General features: G+C 42.8%; 1 protein-coding gene across 5 annotated transcripts in view; it reads right to left on the bottom strand.

Moving 5' to 3' along the window:
• Positions 1-21,058, bottom strand: part of VPS13D (vacuolar protein sorting 13 homolog D) — a 224,219-nt gene that overhangs the window by 128,439 nt on the left and 74,722 nt on the right. For 3 of the 5 annotated variants that reach the window (XM_079777539.1, XM_079777540.1, XM_079777541.1), the window contains 11 exons: positions 20,305-20,460; positions 18,825-19,035; positions 18,243-18,317; positions 17,703-17,909; positions 16,449-16,538; positions 13,878-14,018; positions 11,928-12,050; positions 6,029-6,134; positions 4,952-5,104; positions 3,034-3,169; positions 1,355-1,402 (listed from right to left, as the gene is read on the bottom strand). In XM_079777539.1, the coding sequence (XP_079633665.1) occupies positions 1,355-1,402; positions 3,034-3,169; positions 4,952-5,104; positions 6,029-6,134; positions 11,928-12,050; positions 13,878-14,018; positions 16,449-16,538; positions 17,703-17,909; positions 18,243-18,317; positions 18,825-19,035; positions 20,305-20,460 (1,446 nt within the window). Of the gene's footprint in view, positions 1-1,354; positions 1,403-3,033; positions 3,170-4,951; positions 5,105-6,028; positions 6,135-9,492; positions 9,568-11,927; positions 12,051-13,877; positions 14,019-16,448; positions 16,539-17,702; positions 17,910-18,242; positions 18,318-18,824; positions 19,036-20,304; positions 20,461-21,058 lie in introns of all 5 variants that reach the window. The other 2 variants (XM_079777543.1, XM_079777542.1) reach the window with 2 other exon arrangements.

The raw sequence follows: 21,058 nt of genomic DNA on the forward strand, positions 1-21,058 counted from the left end.
CCCAGATTAATATTAAAGTGAGAAAACATTCTTTGAACACTAACAATGGGTTGGGAACTGTCCAAAATACACAAAAGCAGGAGGAAGTCTTCTGAGATTATAACTTGTCTTTGTAAAAGCCAGAGAGTGTATATTAAAGAGTTGTCTACATTGGTATGCCTTTCCCAAGAACAATAACTTTTTTCCTAATGTCATAAAAATTACTCTCTAGGCCCATACACCATTCGCTGACATGCCTATAGAAAAAAAGCCAACATTTGTATTTCAAAGAACTTCAAAAGCAAAGTTCTCTTTCTTCATAATAACTTTCTAAGTTCCAGTCAATGATCGCTCTTTAATAAACAGGACACTGAGTTTCAGAAACTGAGCATAATGGAGGGAAATAATTTATGTTTGGTCTTGGGTCACAGCCACTACGTTCTTTTTCCATACATTCATTCACACATTCAGCACACAGTGTGTGCCCCAGAACTCTTTTTTTTTTTTAAGTTTAAAACCCCACATCAGGTAAACCAAAGAGAAGGTTTCTGAAACTATTATTCTCAGCATGAGTGTCCAGAACATACTGACAATGCTTTTTTATTGGAGAAACAAATGACACCACGTCCAAGCTTCTCATACTGCCAACTATTTTATTAAAAACAAACAGTATGTGAAACCAACCTAATAAACAATAAAATGAAGAGCTCCATGTTTTGAGCCAAGACTTCCAGGAAGCCCAATGAAAAGGCAAACTAGAACTGTCTGGAGTGTTTTCAGAGACAATCCTAGGCAGTCAGCACAGAGGCGTCCACGGACCCAGCCTAGCAAAGCCCCGCTCAGCCAAGGCCAATTACAATTGTTTTAAATATTGATCTTAATGCCTCAAATTTCACATTTCAAAACTTACTATCCCTAAGGGAGAAGAAAATTTAAGCAAAAATCAAAAAAATCGTTTTTTAGTGTCATCTTATGATGATGTTTCAAAAGCCAAATGGGAAGGAAAAAAGAATCTTACTATTTTTCATTCTTATTTACCTTCACGACCTATAGATCCCAAATCTATGAAATATGTATAGCCATACAAGGGTTAATTTATATTTTAACTTAGAAAGAAAAGGAGACATTGGCCCCAAACATTTGTTTTTTCTTTCTGTTGCCTGTAATATTCAGTCTCACATATCAAATTAGGTGAAAACATTTTCTTGCAAGTTTTTAGAAAATGAGGTAACCATCAATAGAAAAGCAGAAAGATAAATTCCAATCACTTATATGTCATAAAGTCATCTGATCATTAAGAAATAAACATCCACGTATGGTTCAGGTGCAGTGTCAACACTCAATACACACCGTGACATAGGACAATCATACTCACATAAACCTGGGGATGGATAATATTTGTTCTGCTGCTTGGGCTGCCAATCTAAGAAAGATTCCAAAAGTCAGAGAGTCAGCGCAGACCTAAGATTATAGGCATCATTAAGTTCAATGACAATGAAATTTGCTTGAAAGAGTGGTGTTTACAAATACCCTTAGCAAAGTATGGTCTACTACAAAGAGAAAGCATCTTAACTTAGAAGGTATGGGGAAGCCCTAGCTGGTTTGGCTCAGTGGATAGAGTGTTGGCCTGGGGACTGAAGGGCTCTGGGTTCAATTCTGGTCAAGGGCACATGCCCGGGTTGTGGGCTCAATCCCCAGTAGGGGACGTGTAGGAGGCAGCCGATTAGCGATTCTCTCATCGTTGATGTTTCTATCTTTCCCTCTCCCTTCCTCTCTGAAATCAATAAAAATATATTAGAAGGAGGAGGAGAAGGAGGAGGAGAAGGAGGAGGAGAAGGGAAAGATAAATTCCAATCACTTGCTGATGATGGAGGAAGAAGAGGAGGAGGAGGAATGGGGAAAACAGCCCTCATTTTACCACCACTCCATATGGCAGGCGTCCTCAAACTACGGCCCGCGGGCCACATGCGGGTGTTTTTGCCGGTTTTTTTTTTTACTTCAAAATAAGGTATGTGCAGTGTGCATAGGAATTTGTTCATAGTTTTTTTTTAAACTATAGTCCGGCCCTCCAACGGTCTGAGGGACAGTGAACTGGCCCCTGTTTAAAAAGTTTGAGGACCCCTGCCATATGGGGACACAAATTTCCAGAACATACCCATACAATAGAAAGGTATCTCTTGGGGGAATTAGTTCTTTCATTATCAGACAAGAAATTAGGCAGAAAATTAATCTTGAAAGAAAGTATCCTTTCCTAAGAAACTTGGGGCACAAGAGAGGAAGAGTAGAAAGAACAGGGTTTCTCTGTGAAGAAAGCATGACGAAAGCCACAATCTCTGCAAATCTGCACTTTCCCACTCATCACTGGCTACCTAACAACGAGGGAGTCATCCTGGGAAGCATGTCCGAGTCCTGGGCAAGAGCACCATGGCGGACACATGGGCTGGGAGGCCAGCCCTCACCTGCATACTCTAGTGAGGGATGCTACCTACATCATCCCCAGGCTGGTCCCTCCTAGCCCTAGAGCTGGGGTCAAGTTCGAGCAAGGATGTGTGAGAGGGTCTGTGATCAGATAAACAGCAGTGGATATCTGTCTTTATGCTAGAGAGGAGAAGTTGGAGAAAAGGAACTAGAAGGATCAAGGAGCAGCACTGTAAGAAATTGAAAGAAGACAGTATATAGAGGAAGCATAACAGTATGTGAAGTAAAGCCAACACATGTTCAGCAGACTAGCAAATTGCCAGGTGGGCCAGCTGCGTATGAAATGGGTCTGCACAGGTGAGGTAACATGCATTAAAGTCACTTTTATTTATTTATTATATTTCATTAAAATCACTTTTAGGTCCTGTTTTTTTATTGAAATTATCCATTGGCTGACTCATCTAAATATTGATTATCATGGCCTATGATGACTTGATATAATCTTACATCTTCCTAGAGCTTGTGTAAATGAAGAACAAGAAAACTTTACTAGACCAAGGCTATTCCACTGTGTGAGTGCCTGGCTTTACAGGAGTGCGGCCAGGACACAATGCACACCCATCCCCCACCACACACCGTAGAGGAAGATGAATTCTTATCTGGCGCTGCGTATCGGAAAAAGGTCCCAACTTTGTCCACAGACACGGGGCTCACTTGCTCCCAGCCATTTACTCTCACTTGCAGTTGGTGAATCCGGAGGTCATGGGTGTGTCTGTCAGGCAGAACACGGAAAAAGACATTAAGCACAATCTTCAAAAGCAAAGAAAAGCAGAAGCAAAGACTCAAACCCGATTTACTATCTAATGGCATAAAAACCCAGCTGTCCAAGCCTTCTGGTGATTACCTAATGGAAGAGAAATCAAGAGAGCGTATTAACTGGGTTTTACATTTAAAACTGCAAGATTTATAAAGCTGGGGCAAGAGTAGCATTTGTCCTCCCTTTGTATGAACCATGCAAACTCTCCACTCTAGCCCAGGCCTTGGCCCACCAACCCCACCCAAGCTTTTACAAAATAGTGACATTAGCTACAACCATTTCTGCGGGGTAATAAAAATGTTCTACTAGCAACCTGATCATCAACCATACTCTTGGAAATGCATGACATGACATTTCCTCTTGGTTCTTTTGCTGAACACCCTACTTCTCTTAGACCCACACTCAGTTGTTTGGCTTCGGTCCTACAGGCCACAGACAGGTTAGGCGTTTTAAGGCTGAAGGCTTGGCTGAAACAGCAGAAGGCAGTGGGCAGAACAGGAGGAACAGGAGGAAATTACACATTTAATTCTATTTTAGGTTTCGCCTAATTCAAGCCAGAAGCCTAAAATGGGGAACTGGATTTGAGGCTGACAGGAAGGAGGGAGGCAGGGAGTGGGCATAGCGTGCCAAAGGGGGAAAAGCCAGAAAAGGCATTTATTTTGATGAATTCAAGCAGAACAGTGGGACTTGAAATGCGTTACAAAACATGGAAACGAAAACGGAAGTGATAGAGAGGTCAAACCCCTTCTGATATAACAGAGGCAGTGCTTATTAAGACATACAGCCAACAGTTCATAATTAGCTCCTTCAGGAACTTTGTGGAACAGGACAATGCTCACCACTCATCCCTGGAAATGCTAACGTGGCTTTTAGGTACATGTACCCAGCTTAGGGATTTTTTTAAACCCTATTTTTCCTGTACAATCACTGGGGCCCACAAGTTCAGACATCTGCCCCAGGGAGAAATGTGTGCCGGTAGAAAGCTGTGCAAAGGGAAGAGGTATCTGACTTAGGAGCAGGTATGCACACAAAGACTTAGAGCATCATGAAAGCATAAGGCGGAAGCCAGTCTCCCACACTTCAGCTCAGCTTGCAAACAGATATGAGGCTGTAATCTTAACCTATTCACTGGACAGCCTTTCCACTTAACAATGTCTGCAAACACAAGAACACTTTGTTAGGTATTTTGTGACCTCTCGGTAACAAGCCACAAGCTTCTCTCGCGTTCGTTCCAGTCCTCTGGTGGACTATGTCAAGAGGGAGTGCTAGCGGTCTCCCTAGACGAGTGTTTCTAATCCTCCTCAGCATCCATGTACCTCCTCATACGGCTCTGCTTCCTGAAAGCACCTGCTTGCTCCAAGTGCTATGTGGCACATATGTGTCTTAAAACTGAAATCGACATGTTTGCCAACCTTTTAGGAGTACCATGTCACCAGTGCATCATGAAAACCAGGCTGGGAGGCAATGAACTTGAGAGTTATGCTCTGTCAATGCTTCAACCAAATTATGTGAAACACACATGTCAAATAAAAAGATAATTAATGGGGGGAAACTTTATTTCCAAGATAGTAAGAAAGTCATATTTTTTAAAAGGAAAGAAACCACTAATTTTTAAAAGTATCTTTTAAAAATAAATCATTAAAATCTTTAATAAAGGAAGGTGAATAGGCGAAACACTAGGGACAATCATATCACATACATAAATATTTTTTAGGAAAAGAATGAATCATACTTTACCTGTGCCTTAACTTTCCACGTGCTTCAAATTCAAAGGGAATCTCTTCACCTGTGAGGACTTCCCGCCACTCGCTGACATTGTGAGTGTCATCGAGAAATGTCCCGTCCCCTTCTGGAACTCCCCCTGGACTCCCGCTGTGAGACAGTGCAGCCCTGGAACCAAATCAGACAATAGCAGCCTGTGCCTCTCTCCCAGCTCCTCCTCACACGGAGCTGGAGCTGGGAACAGAAACCCTCCCGGAACACGATTCACAGCAATAAGGCCGTATAATCTGGCTCCAAAGGATGACCTAAAAGGTCAGTAACTAAAGGTATCTTCATGATCAAACGCAGCTCATGTGACACGTTAGAAACAGCTGAAAGCTATAGTAACAGTCACCTGCCTCGGCAGTAGAGCTGCTACATAAGTGCTATGTAAAGTGAGTCGTGACTTTTAAAAGTCGTATTTAAGTGACTACCAAGAACTTAACAGGCCTGAACTGTGTTTAAAAAACAAAAACCGTCTCCTGTAAGGCATTATCATACTTCGCAGAGGCAGGAAAATGTGGTTTCCAACCAGTTGATGCTGTTACTCGTTTCGTGTTCTCATTTCCTAAGCTGGAGAGATCAGCGTGGATTTGGAAAGTCCAGCCAAGGTCTGAACAGGCTGAAAGCTGCTGAAGGACCTTCTCACTTGGCTTAGGTAAATTCTCACTTGTTCTCCAAACTCCACCCAATTCCATCTGGATTGAAGTTTGCTTTAGGTTGGAAAGCAATTCTTGGGGGGATGGGAGGATGGAGAGAAAAGATGGAATGACTTTTCTTTCACGCTTCCCACTCTCAGCCTTAATTTGCCGGACTCTGACTTTAAACGTAATGTCTACCGGGATCAGGGTCATCATTTGGACATTTCAAACTCGGGGCCTATTTCTCTGACTGCAGATTCCACAGAGAACCAGAACCTCCACCATAAGTCTCAGCAGGACAGCACGTGATTGCTTCGAACACTCTGAGAGCCTCAAGAAGGGGCCCCCTGGGCCGGCACGCAGGAGCCTTTGGTGGCAGAGATGGCTCAGTGACAGACCAAGTGCTCCTTACCTGGTGGGCGTGGTGGTCAGGGTGGCGAACCACAAAGTGCAGCCTGTGTGATTCCTCAGAGCGAAGGGGACAAAAGGCTGCCGGCGCTTGGGCGTTTTCACCTCTGCTGTGAACAAACAAGGTGGCTATTAGCACCCCCTCCATCTGTGTGGGAGAGCCCCCCACCCCACCTGGAGACGGGGCCAAAAATGGTCTCTTGGCAAAGGGGCTGAAGGGGGAGGGAAAGGGGACGAATGGAACCTCCATGTACTTCGCTGCCTGCTACAGGATGACTCGGTCCTCCCTGACGAATGGCTGTGGTGTGTGACTGCCAGCCCCCAATTCTCCCACAATTCTTAGGGGCCTCATCTCCACGGAGGGCATCGGGACCTAACTTGGTTGGAATCAAAAGAGGGAAAAAGAGAAATGGACCCTCGCTACTCCCAATAAATAGATTCTAAATAGGTAACCCAAACTGTAGCAAATTTATCACACCTACTTCATTAAACTTTGTCCAAAATGCCTGTGCTGTAACAAAGCCTCCCTTTATGCAAAAGTTACACTTCAGTCATATTATTCACATTATAACGAAATAAAAACATTCTTCCCTATGCTCTTACACTAATAGTTGGGATATTTTTCTCCTGGAAAGATCAGAAATATACTATTTCAGAGCTTTTTAAATGAAATTTTTAGCCCATCTCTAGCACAGATACCACCACCATAAGTACTATAGAGTCTACAAAAGGAGCACAAAATATGATTTCTTTTCACAAAATAGTTGCTAGTCAGGGAAACTGGAAACACTGATCAATACAAGACTATAAGTAATCAAATTCTAGGAAGAGCTGACCTGACAATAAATACTTTTAAAAAGTCAGCGAAGTGGGAGACCCCATGGCCAGAAAGCCGACAAAGGCTGTAAGTGCCCGGCCACTGCCCGGTCCGGCTGCCTGCCCCTGCCTGTGTTGGTGGTCTGGCACAGAACAGAGGCTGCCCAGGGCGGGGCCTCAGCTCCTCTGACCAAGGGCCTGAGTCTCGCCTGTGGGCCGCAGGAAGAAAGGCGGAGGGGGCAGCAAGAACCACAAACCCAGCGCTGGCGCCTCCTGGCTGCGGTGCTCATGCCACACGCACACTAGCAACAAAGGGGGTGCAGCCCAGTCTTACTATGTGCCCCGCTTTAAAGCACAAAGACAGTATGAGCAAAACCGGGACCCAAATGGCCTGCAGCTGTGGAGAAAATGACTTCTCGGGGTGACTGTAAATGCTGACTGAGGACACTACAGCAAAATTAAACTCGTCTCCCAGGCCCACGTGTGTCCTGCCAGCAGGACAGGAAGGCAGACCGCACCAGACCCTGAGTAAGGCGTGGGGCGGCATCACTGTCAGCAGTGATCACTGCCTTTAAAAGGAAGCACTTCCTTTTTCCCTTTTTTATCCTCTAAAGTTTTCAGGAGTTAGTACTACAAACACTGCAGACAAGCAATGTCAGGTTAAGGCAAGTTCTGCTTTGGTAACAACAGTGGCTCAGGGAAGTCTGGGAGATGGCAACATGCTAAATAAATGAGCGTACACTACATATTCCCTCAATTCCATGGACAGTCTTTAGCGACACCCTCCAAATGCATCTAAAGATACTCTCTGCTCAAAACATTCCCATTTCTCCTCCAAATGGCCTCACTTAGTTCCCAAGGTTTGCTTTAAAAAAATAATGTTCACCAAGTAGAAAATTACAGAGTAGCTGTGAGGCTGCCGACAAGAGCAGAGGGGGAGTAAAAACTTTAAGAGCTGTCTGCAGGGTAAACAGTGCCGACTGTGGCACCTTGAGAGGCGCCCCGCTCCGTGAGTGCAGCGAGAGCGGCTTTACTGCAGGAGATACGGGGCCCGGAGGAAAAGCAGCCAGCTGCGCTTTCATATCCCACTGCAAGGCAGACCGTAAGTTTCCATTTGCAAATTAGATTTTAAAAGAACAGGTGGCAAGTGGCTTTGATCACACTGTAATACAGAATAAAGTGCTGGGAACCCACATAAAGATATTCACAAGTATATTACTTTGGAATTAAATAGCCTGGGAAGGCACACTGCTGAGGTCCCCAAGCTTCTTGTTTTGATTACACATACCGGCCAAGACGTCGGCAACCGACTTCGCCGATAACAGAATTCGTGGAGCGCTCACGAGTCCAAACCCAGCACCTGACATCTCCTGCGCTAGGGTCCAAATCGGCTATGGGTTTGCCTCGGCACAGCACCAGAGAGCAAAATCCCCAAGGCCATCAAGGAGCACCATGTTCCCTGGTGGCCTCAGAAGCTCTGCCTCCAGTTACCAGACCTAACTTCTTCACGGGCTCCGAGAGCCTGAAGCGCCTCCCGTCCGACTTCGGCCTCAAGTGGCTCCAGCTGAGAAATTTCTACCCCTTTGGACTCGTTTCACCGAGTAATTTGGCCATTATAAACCGTGCAGGTTTCCATGCTATAGAAGCAGCTCAGCCTGTCAGTAAGGACCTGCTTTGTAAATCACAAGAAATAGATTAACGTCCCAGGCCTGCTACTAGCTAGTCAGGTGAGTGAAGGCCATATTTAGTCTTTCCCAGGCTCTCTGACCTCACCAGCTAAACTGGAATAATACTCTGCTTAGCCTGAAACATTAAATCGCAGACAGAGGAAAGCTTAGGGTATAAATCCCTGAATAAATGAAGACTCAATCATGGGTTGTCTTTGTGAGCCATCTCCTAAACATCCACCTCAGTGAAACTTTTCGAAAAAGCCCATAGTACTAACCCACGGAGTACTATCCCTGCTCTGAACTCCTGGTAGAGGAAACGCAAAGACCTTTTCCTACAAAAGATGTCATGGCCCAGGCAGGGCCTGCTGTTAGCCCAGTACACACACAAATCATTCTGATTACATACATGCACGTCCTGAGATGCCAATCCCTGCATGTTTGTGGTGTATTCTATCATATCTACTGACCAAATTCCCAAGGAACCTTACATGGTCAGAGTTAGAAGGACATTTGCTTTTCTGTCTCCTAAGCAGCTCGAGTCACAGCTAAAGTTGAGGTTTGTGTCTAAGGGAAGTATTTTCTGAGATCTATTCCCGATCAGTGGAGCCCCTGGCATTCTGGTTAAATGTTCACTGAGTGTGCGATACAGACTGGCAGCACTGCTCGGTGGAGGCCGGGCTTCTTCTTCTTACTTGCTTTCAGTAGGAGAAATCACCTCACTGACCGGGATATTTCTGCACCCCACATGGCGGAGTTGATCCCGTTTCCACCGAGGGATAAGGCAAATGCAAGAGACAGCATATGCCAGCACATCGCTTCCTTCTGATAGAAGGCGTCTCCCTGTTCATTTGTCGGAATTCTCTTTCCTGCTACTCAACCAAAGTACTCAAAACTTGGTATGCCCCCATTCACAGAAAACGGATGGACATGGCAGATCTTAAAACAGGAAAATAAAGCAAGCCCTCGCTTGGCTGTACTGTACCTCTAGCATAGATCTGGTGCTCTAGGTTAGTCAGACTGGCTGTACTCCTAGTTCTAAGGTAGACAAGGGGGAGGCCTGGTAGACAGGAGAGACAAAGTTAGAGAGTAAGAATAAACACAGTGAATAAGAAGACTCACCTCCAAAGCGTAAGCACAAACGGAGTACATTACAGAGATAGCAAGCACCATGCACCTGTGCGATCATTCCCCTCAGTGAGTTCTAAGCGCTATGAAGGTGCCTGACCGAGTGAGCAGGGCGGTTTCCACGCCGGCTTTAATTACCAAGGCATTGTCAAAGAAGCGCCTTTTTTTCCTCAGTTGGGGAAAGAAAGTGTATTCAACATTCTTCTGATCAGAATGACAAGGCTTTTGAGGATTTTTAACTTAAAGCACCATGTTCCGAAAGGTCATAGAAGAGTCACCAAAACGCCCTGCCAGCTAGGGGAGGTGCTCACTCCGCTTGCAGAAGCAGCAGCAGCAACAGCAGGATGCGATTCCTCGGGGTCTCCTCACTCCAGGCGAAGAGCCCGTCTGTGTTTCAGTTTTCGCCATCTTTACTAAGGCGTTACCTCAGAGTATTAGTTACATTCTACATTAAACATGGAAGTGTTTAGAATGTTTGTATTTGATATTTCCATACAATGTCTTTGGAATACAAAACTAGTCAGTTCAATAAGGTGCCATGCCAGCCAGGTTTAACTGCAGAACCTCAGCCCTTACTGAACAAAACCAACAATTATGTCAGACATGAGGCTGTTTTCTTTCCCCTGCTAAAGAAACGGGGAAATCAGCAGCTCCCTTAGGCTGAATTTCACATTATTCCAAGGGCTCCCATTGAAACTGCCTGGAATAAAATGTACAAATCTGGGGGGAATGTGACTAAATAGTCATGAATAAGACCTGAAAGTCTGTGGTCAGTTCAGCAAGGTTCAAACCGACTGATTTTCAGAACAAATGCCCAACAACTACTTCAGTAGGTCTAAAACAGAATACAATCCCATTTGATTTACTGCCACCCAGGAATTTCCAGTCAGAAGAGAAGTTTGGAAATTTAGGTATATTCAGTTACGTCTAATTAAGAAGAAATATTACACCTTTATAAACCTAAGTAACCATAAAAATCTATAAGTAAATAAAATCCGGCTTTAATTTAACAGAGGCATTTAACATAGATAAGGCAGCTTATTAACTTTAAAGAAAGAGGAGAACTTTTTTTCTTTCTTTTTTTAAAAGGGCAGGGAGCAGAGGGACAGAAAACCTTTTGCTAGAATCCTAAAGACTGGGCCTTCCTCGTGTTTGCACTGACTGGATTTAAGATCCTCCTGTATGAATGCTTTTAGAAACACACACTCCCTAAGACAGAAGACATATTACAGAAGAGTATTTAGTCTTCTGGGTAGGATTCTGTGTTACATTCTCTTGACACAGAAACTGGGAAGGTTAGGGGAGGAGCCAACATTGAAGCTGATGATATCTGAAAAGCCCTGGCTCCGAAGCAATGACCTTGAGTCTCAGAAGCAACAGCCTGGGAAGAGAGAGCAAGCAGAGCTGACATTTCCTTGTCCCTCATTCTGGAAGTACAAGGCAGATAGACAGTCCATTTAAACATCCTGAGGAGAGACGGACAAGTTCAAATACTTCATACACTAGGAAAATCCATCTCCCCGCGACACGTTTGCACACCAGATGGAATATTTATGTATGCATGAGCTATGTGAAGTCCTCATGAGCTATGTGAAGCCCAGCCAAGACTCCCAAAGAAACCACACTCAAAGAGCTGGGGCTGAGCTGAATTTAAATGACAATGGCTGTGGAACAACTAAGAACCATGCAGTTGGCCATCACAATCTCCCCAGCTCCAAGGCAATCAGAGCTCCATGGTGAAGCATTAAATAAGGAAAGAAAACATCGTTAACAGAGAACAAACTGACTCCTCCCTCTTCAAGCGGCTGGGCATTCAATTCTTTTATATTTTATGAACAATACAGGGCCCCCCCTAACAGTTTTTTCCACATGGGATAACCTGCCCTCCCTCTCTTCAAGAAAATAGCCAATCTCTGGATTTAGAAGACTGAAAAGATGTTTTTAAAAAACTAGTCAAAAAATTCCATCAACAGGAATGTTTGGCTGAGTAAACCCAAACTGAGCAATGGCTGGTCTCGATGCACTTCCAGGGCACCAGTGCCGTGCCACGTTGCCAGAACTGAGGACCCGTATATTGCAGGTCCTCTCTCTCCCACAAAGGTGAGACTGGAGCTCATATTAAAAGTTGAGTATTTTGCGCCAGAAAAATGTCTCTCACAAAGACTAAAAGAGAACTGTAGAAGACAGTCAGAATTTCCTGTTGGTTTTTCTACTGAAAATGATTTTGGAGTTTTCAATGAAACATGGCTCTGTAGGTCAACAGTGACAGACAATTGTAGAGAAAACCCTTACTTTGTCCAAAGCAGGGAGGGTCCACTGAAGAGCCCATCCAGTCTTCTGTTGTAGTTGAGTCTACTTCCTTGTCCTCTTTACAGTAATCTGCCATCCATGATTCCTTGGTACTTACATACTGGTCTGGAAAATATTCCCCAAAGACATTTAGAACAGAAGTATAAAATATGAAAGGTTCAAGTCAGATAATGTCAATTCAGCAAAACAAGCTTCCATGGAATGCCTCACTACATGCTGGGCAACATGCTGGATTCTGAGCAAGTGTGTCCCCTGGAGAACCTCATTCTCCACTGGAAGAAATTAATGTTAACAAAACAACCATTAATTACCACAAAATGATACCACAATGTGAGAGGAGCTAAAACAAAGATAAGAATGAAATTCTGTGGGAGCACAGAACAGGGGAAGATTTCGTCTGCTTTGGCAGAAGTGGAGGCCCACACATGGGAATCTTGGGGGGAGGAGGATACCTTTGTTCTAGGTCTAAAAGAATGAGTAGAAATTACAGTTTACCAATGGGATTATGATACAGACATTCCAGGCACAGAAAACAGCATATGCAAAGGCTTCAACATGAAAGTACATGGTACAATCAGTGAACATTAAATACTTCAGCGTGACTTTGGCACAACATACTGGGGTAAGGACAAAGCCAAGATGATTTAGTTTGTGTAGAGCGTGGAATCCCATGCTAAGCGACAGGGTTTAGAGATAAAATTTAAAAAAGACCAATTGGAGGCTGTTAGAAAACCACTAAATTCAAGAGGCTGAAATCCACCTGACAGTCCTCAAGGTGTTTTGTTTTGTTTTTACTCTTTTGAGAGGAGAATTACAATGGGGAGGCAGGTTAACAAAATGATGTACCACACCCAAATAAAGACCTTTTATACTAATTAAGATATACCTCCTAGAACAGGCAGAGTGGTTAGGGGCGATCAGGCAGGCAGACAGGCCAGTGGTTAAAAGCCAGTGGTCCCGGATTGCGAGAGGGTGCAGGCTGGGCTGAGGAACCCCCTAACCCCCCCCATGCACAAATTTCATGCACCGGGCCTCTAGTAAAAGAAATAACATAGGAAGCGAAATAAAATAGTATAGGAGGATCATGAGATCAATTTACTGTTACATAGGTAATAATATCCAGGCAAATTAGTGAATGAAATCTGATCATGTGAAACAATGGTTTTAAAATTTGAAGATCATTACACTTATGGTCTTATTTCACTAAGCATTCTCTCCATCTTACTGACGTAGAATAAGTCAATGGATATTCTGAGAGCCTCAAGTTCACAGATTTGCAACAATGTGTGTGTTATCTATCACTCAGAGATAACTACAGTTGTCACCAAAAATCATATCGCTAGGTAATTCCAACAGTGAGTGTAAGTTGTATGATAAATTATGTATGAGTTTCACATGATATATATATAAGCATAGAGTGGTTCTGATTCACGACACTGAATCCAGGAATGTACATTTCCATGCTGTCCAAAAAACTCTCAGAACATACACCATTAGCTTGGCAACCCTTTTACAAAATGACATGATACCTGATGGGAGGCAGTACAGGCAACTTATCCTGCTATAAAGACAAGGTCAAAATTAAACCTTTTAAGAATTATTCAGTGAATTGCCTGAGAGAAGTGAATCTAAAGCCACTTCTACACCCCAGTGACCAAGCATGATGAGGAGGAAGTTCATCGTGAACATTCATGTTTCCCAAGCAGGCTAAGCTCTTGTTTGATCACTGATTGCATTAATTGGGATGCTAACTCTGGAGCACTGGGTTGAGAAGAATTGAGGCTAGGTTAGGGATTTTCAGGAAAGAGCCACGATGCATAAGTGATGTCTTGTACGGGCCCAAGCATTTGCTAAACCAGGATTAATAGTCGTCCAGACAAGGGACTTATGTACAGAAATGTACCAACCTTCTGAAGACAACTTTCCACTCACCAATTAGTACTGAAGTGATATTGATGTCCAAGCGGGTTTTGGCCTTGGCTTCCAGCTTCAGCCGAGGAGGATGGAGACGACTAGCTGCCTGCTGTTGCCAGGATACAGTGCACGGCCAGGGCTCAAGAAATGGCTCCCAGCCTAAGAGAGCACAGGAAATAAGACATCTGTTCAGCAGATACCAAGCCTTTATAAGGGAACACTGTTCACAAATGCTCAGCAAGGACAAACTGTAGCTTAATAGCTTTCTATTTCCAATTTGATTTAACAATGAAAGCACCATCTTTAGCCACAGGTCACCCTACAGATGTCTGTGCTATGGAGGGGCTATAAGTAGAAAAGCATGTCTGTGCCGACCATGGTCTTCCAGGGGTGAAGGCGATGTGCCTCTCCCCTTAAAGGGCAGGCAGAGCCTGTTTTTGATCCTCTCAAGATGAAAACGGAGTCTCTGAAAAGTAGCATCAGTGGCTGATGTAACTATTAAATTTGATTCTCCTGCTTACATCATGAAACCATTGGTTAAATAAATAGGTATACTTGGAAATCCATTAAGATTTTCCAATTTTTTAACTTAAAATGTCATATGTACAATGTCATATAAACCACATATATGTATAGTTTAAAGAATAAAATTACTGCAAAACTCATGCACGCACTATTCGGTTTTAAGAACTAGAAAATCACGAGTGCCTTTGAAGCCCGAGTGCCGGGCCCCCATCTCCGTCCCGCTTCTCACCAACCCTCTCCCATCCAACTCCCAGTAACCATGCACTTGGGTTTCTAATCATTTCCTTGCTCTTCGTTACAGTTTTACCACACCTGGATGCATTGCTTAAGGACATACTGATTAGTTTGTCCTGTTGGGATCTTTACTTAAATAGAATCCAACTGCATGTATTCTTTTGCAAGTTTCTATTTTGTTCAACAACATATCTTTGAGATTCACTCATACTGATGCTGTGTAGCTGATACATTTGTTCTCACCACTGAATTGTAACCCACTTAGGACTATGCTGTATAATCTATCCGTTCTACCGCTGAAAGATAGTCACGGACTCGTTTCATTGCTGTTAGGAAGACCAGGGCTATTTCCTGGGACACACAGGCAAGAGACTCCCCGAGCACAGACCTAGAGGCAGCATAATCCTGGGCTGTTGGGGATGCTTACACTCAAGTTGATTAGGTCAGGACATATTATTTCCCAACACGGTTGCACCAATTTACAATTCTAGCAGCAGAAAATAAAAGTTCTATGGCTCATGTCGTCACCAATATTTAATAGTGTCACATTTCATTTTTGCCAGGCTGTTGGGTGAGAAAAATTGTATCCCACTGTGATTCTTTTCAAGGCCAGTTAATTTTTAACAGTTCTAAATATACTCAATCAACCACAGATGAGCTGATTTACTAATACAAATTCAACCATTAGCACACTTAGTGACCTGTGTTCATACTATTTTAAAAGTAAGCCATATTTACTCTGAGAATACAAATGATTCCCAGAAAAATAGCTGCCATGTGCCCTGTAAGAGTTTCTCTCAAATAGCAAGACTTGGGCCATTGTTCTCAAGTTAAAACATTTTGAACAATTAGGAAATGAGATTGTTACTCTGAGTGAATCTGGAACAGAAAGGAAAACGTTAACTAAAAGAGAATTAAATGAGACGGACTCTAGAAGAGTGGTCGCCAACTGGTGGTCCGCAGACCACTGGTGGTCCGTGAGATCCGAAAGGTTGGTGACCGCTGGTTTAAGGAAACCTTTGGAGCAGCGGTCGCCAATTGGTGGCCCATGGACCACTGATGGTCCATGAGGTCCAAAAGGTTGGTGACCACTGCTCTAGAACACTCAACAGCAGCACAATACACTGAGGCTTAATTTTCCATTGACAGCAAAAGGAGCAACCCCTCACCGAAGCTCAGCCTGCACAGCACCACTCTGTTACTTGGTCCACAGCTACTAAAAACTCTCTGAAGGTAAAGAACTTCACAGCCCAACCCGCTCAGCCCTGGTGCAGGACAATTCCTGAGTGTCGATCTGTCTAGCCCTTTAGCTTGGTCTCTCCGTGGAAGGAAAGACCCTGGAAATGCCTTGTAGGATATGCGGGCTTTCTGACTCTGGGAGGAGAGAATGCTCTGATGAACCATGCTTTACTTTAGGGAGTAGCTATGGCAGATTAGACACGATCACTGACACAGTACTCTTCTAATAAAACAAACAAGTCCAGCAGGGAGTGAGGAGGCTTGAAATTTAAAATGATTATGGCCATAAATCTCCTTGGAAATTTAGCTACTATCAGGGCCAGCCAAATGATCCTTCACTATTGAGCAATTTCATATTCTAGAATATGCCAAACTTCAAGGTCAAAAAGACTTAACTAATCACACACCTTTTTAAATAACTCAGTTGAATTAGAAAAAGGAAAAACCTTGATCTTTTGTGCTTATGTAGGCACTTGTTTTTTATCTTTCCCTGCCTAGCCCACTCCCATTCCCCTCATGTAAAATTTATGTAGAAATAGGCCCAGGCAAATATTTGTGTTAAGTCCCACAATAATATATGCTTAAACTGACCTGACAGAGCCCGGTTGTAATAATCTCCAGAAAGGGTGAAGTGGGCGTAGCCTTCAGGGCTAGTTCTTACACGCTGAAGAAAATTCAGACCTGCAATGAAAGCAAAGCTTACTGCAGAGCTGGGGCGGAACGACCAAAACTTTCTTTTGCAGACAAAGCCCTTTAAAGGGATGTTCGTTACAGCTAAGACTGATGATCTCAGAAGAAAGCACATAAACATCCGATACTTTGTTCATCACAGAGTTCTTTGCATAGTTTCTGATTTTTAAAATACTGCATTAAAATGCCATTTCTCTTCATTACTGAGTTGTGGGCACCCTTTAAAGGTTGTGACTGAGGTAAATGCCTCCTTTGTCTCCCTCCAGTACCAGACCCAGGCCCAGCACCCAGGTGTATTTGAAGCCTGTAGGGACATAAAAACATTTCTAACTGAGTATCTTACAAGAAGGTACAGTGATAGGAGCAGTCATGTCCTGATAAATATTAGCTCGCATTTTTAAGATTACCATAGAAAACTAAGGAATAATGGTGCTCTGCAGAAAAGAGACTCATGGAAACAGTCCAAGTCCCAGTTGCTAGTTTTAATCACGTGGGCTTTGTAAGTGCCCAGAAGCACAGGAAAAGGAAAACCTCTACAATGGGCAAAAGGTCAAATTAAATCCCCGGAACCAATTTTCTTTGAAGGGACTAGAGGCCAGCAAGATCAAAACAATGGAAAATTAAAAGTAAACACAGCAGGGAGAGGTTCCTTTACTCTCTGCAGCAGCCGTATGTAAGACAGCTTACAATGGCGCGACTTAGGCTAACGCACTTCTACCCTAGTCCCTGTTCAAACTTCACCTCTTCCCTGCCCTGTGAAGGGGACTCGAATAGGACTGTGTTTTCTATTTTCAAAAGATATATAGAGCAGAAGCATTCTAAATGCTTTTAATAACACTACAATCACTACAGCATTCAGATACATAAAAAAATAAGGTGGAGAGATCAGGAATTATTTAGCTAGAGCTGTTAATATAACAGAAATTTTGTCAATGACAATTTCGATTATTCCACAGCTATAGGCTGAAGGCCACATATGGCAAATAAATACACATTTCTTTAAAATACAAATAATGAAGAACACATGTAAAACCATTATCTAAATATTCATCCATACTACTAAGTAGAGGGCAAGAATAACACAAAAAGGCCCCAAATAATTCAGCCATCACGGGAAATCTTCAAGATGAGTCTGGAAACCAGGAGAACACTCACGGGAAAAGGTGAGCTCGGCAAGAGGAACGTCGCGGTCCATGCAGTCATCGATGAAGCAGATGCACACACTCTCGGCCTTAATCTCCACGCCCGAGATCAACGGAGCTGGCGCGGTCCCCTGGCTCTCTGAGCTGTTGGGGGCCTGGGAAAGGGACTTCAGAGGTTCAGCATTCTTAAACAACCAACTTGCTGCCTTTTTCAATTGGCCTGCGAAGATAAAAGGGGATCAGTTCAACCAGTTCCCACAGCGACTCAAGCAACTCACAGAGGAAGTAGAGAAAGTGTATGGGGATCTACTGGACAACCCAAGAGAACGTTGATCCAGCTGTATTCTTAGACATAAAAAAGAAAAAATTGCATAATAACAGGAATTCTGCTTTTAAGCAAATAACAAGGCCCTCTTTGTTGCATGTCTTCCAGTCATTTTATTACACCTCTTATGTACTAAAGCCAGAAGCCATCTTTCCTCTATATGACATCTGTTGAGGAGAGGAAAGAAGAGAAAGGATAAAGAGGAGTTATGGAGACACATTACTTTACCTTGGCACACCAAAAGAGCCTTGCGGCAATCGTCCATGCTGAATCCCAGCTCCTGCAGTCGAGCCAGCTGTAACTCTAGAAAAAGGGGTACAGGGTTTTTATTAATATCTTTGTTAATTAATCCATAGACTAATTTAAGGAAAAAGAAAAAATTCAGAAACTGGTGATTAAAACACTTCATTTCTCTAGGTAAAAATGGGCTCCTAATTAAAGACTTCTGTCACATGTACCCTGAAAATTGTAGGAGCCTTTTTCTGTATATTGATTGTGTTTTTAAAAGTTTAAAACTGAAACTTAGTATTAGCTACATAACTTTGGAGGAAAACTCGAAGCTTAAAACCAAACCTTAGCATTTTCCATATAACTCCAGAGGAAATTGTAAAAGGAAACATAGATAGGCTAGAACAGATGGTTTGGGTTGTTAAAATTTTTCAAAAATAGAGAAGCATATTTAGGCTCCCAATTATACTTAATGACATACAATTATACTCTGAACAATTAAGTTGTGCAAAAGAAAATCTTAAAAGTAAACAGAAGGAAAGTTATTAGAAAGACTAAGTGGGTTTAAAGTTAAACACCTACCTAAGACAGGATCTAAGGTATGTCTTGTCCCTTCTCTGATTTCCTCTCCAACTCGAGTCGCACCAGAAAGGCCACTGCTAACGGAACTGGCCTCCGAGGCCACTGTGTCGGGCACCGCAGCATTAGCTTGCTCAGGGATGGATTTTGCAATGGCAAGAAACAGCTGAACATCATTATAGGAGAGTCTGATATCCAGGGCTTGTAACTGAATCTGTCAAAATGAAAAAGGTGGCAGTTTTTAAAGTTTGGTTTTGCATCTACACCTCTTTCAGATACAATTCCCTAATTCAAGTTTCAGAAGTCCAATAGACACTACATTTCTCATTTTGAAAATGGGAAAGCTCACTATATTAAGCACTAATAGCCATGAGGTAAGGCGTAGGATGACTTTCATACAAGAACATTAATCATTAAAGCAGAGGATCAAAGATTGGCTGTAGGGGAGATAAGATCACCTATTAGCAACATTTTGTTAGTCCATTTTGCTTTGATCTATTTTTTTTTAAATCTCTGAAACAAAATGACCAAAAAAAGTATCTCTTCTTCATTCAAACAGAACCTAAAATGATCAAGTTCCACATGAATATTTCCTAAACCTCTGGTCTTCCTCAGAGATTAGCCATACAGCCAACACTAGTAAAAGCCACACAGACGATACCAACCCACTTTAAAAATGGGATGACTGTTCAAATGTCAGTGTATGATGCTTTATTTACTTATTTTTAATTTTTTTAAAGACTGAACATCGGAATTGCTTTGCTCTCTTTCAGGATCCTATTCCCCCTCTACCAAAGAAATAAAACATCAAATTCTTAGGCCTTCCTTGCCGGGCCTCGCTATCCCTGCTTCACCATACATCCTCCTCTTCCTCAGTTCCCTACATGCCTCCTAGTTCTTGTCTGTCTCACGTTTGCTGGGCCATGTGCACCCCTGACCTCAAGGCTTCCTAACATGGAATGCTCTCCCTCTCTGCCTATTTACTCTCCCCTCCACTCAGACTCACCTGACCTGGAGTTCCACTCACAACCAACCATCCTACCTGCGTGGAGTTCTGCTTTCCATAAACCTTTATAGAACTTCAAGATTATACTAGACAATTAACCTTTTGCACTCGGATGTCGAGATTAAAATTACTCTTTGAATGTATCAATAATTTGAAATATAAAAAAATCCAAATAAATAAGTTTGTATGAAAAGAAACTCCAGTTTTTTATTCTACTGCCACGCTTTGTAAAATCTGGGGTATTTAAAAAATTAAATCCCGAGTAGAATAAAGGAATCGAGAAAAAAGCAAGCGAGTGCAAAGGGTTAAAAGGTCTTTTATCCTCCACAAGACAGCAAGATCTTGGGACAGAGTTGATGTTATCTGTATTTTGCTGCTGAAGGACCTAAAATGTTGTAGGGCCCAGCAGAGGCATCTAGTCCCAGCTCAGGAAAGTGTGTGAGAGTGCATCAACGTGTCACGGGTGTTCATCATTACCTCCAGGATGGGTGGGAAGTCTGTGCTGTTGAACGCATCCATCAGTCCTGAGCTGTTCTGATAAGAAGAATTCCCCACCAGCTCCACCTGAATTTGTACTGGATCAACAATTGAAAGAGCCGTATCGTGTTCATTCCCCAGTCGGCACGAAAACACCTAGAGAATAAAATGTAATATGCTAAGAATTAATGTCTGATTTAGAAAGAGCCTGACCATCAGCTGAAAAAGAGACGAGCTCAGAAGCAACACCCATAACAACTACTGAAATACTGTGAAGAGTGAGGCTGGTACTCCCCGGCTGCCCACAGCATGTTCAGCGGTTCACGTGAAAGGCAGTTTAGCAACACGTAACAAAAGACTTAAAACTCTCACACCCTTTAAGCCAACAAAACCCCACTTCTTTCTAGGAACTAGCCTAAGGAAACAATGCAAAATATAGAAAAATTCACTGAACCATTACTTAATAGTTAATAAAAACAATTAAGAGCAATCAAGGTTAAAAATAATAATAAAAAATTTAAAAAGAGCAATCAAGGTTTAATCACTCAATACGCATAGCTACTCAATGGAATATTTTGCAGCCACTTAAAGTGACAGTTAAAAAGCATATGAATACAGGAAGACAGTCACAACATAGGATATGTGAAAATGCAGCCCAATAAATAATTATTACACCATGACTTTAAGGGAAGAAACATACTGAAATATCAACAGAGATTATTTATGGGGGATAGCTGTTTTTCCCTCCCCGCCC

The sequence above is a fragment of the Cnephaeus nilssonii genome (assembly GCF_951640355.1).
Source record: "Cnephaeus nilssonii genome assembly, chromosome: 7".
In the NCBI taxonomy this organism is placed as follows: Eukaryota; Metazoa; Chordata; class Mammalia; order Chiroptera; family Vespertilionidae; genus Cnephaeus; species Cnephaeus nilssonii.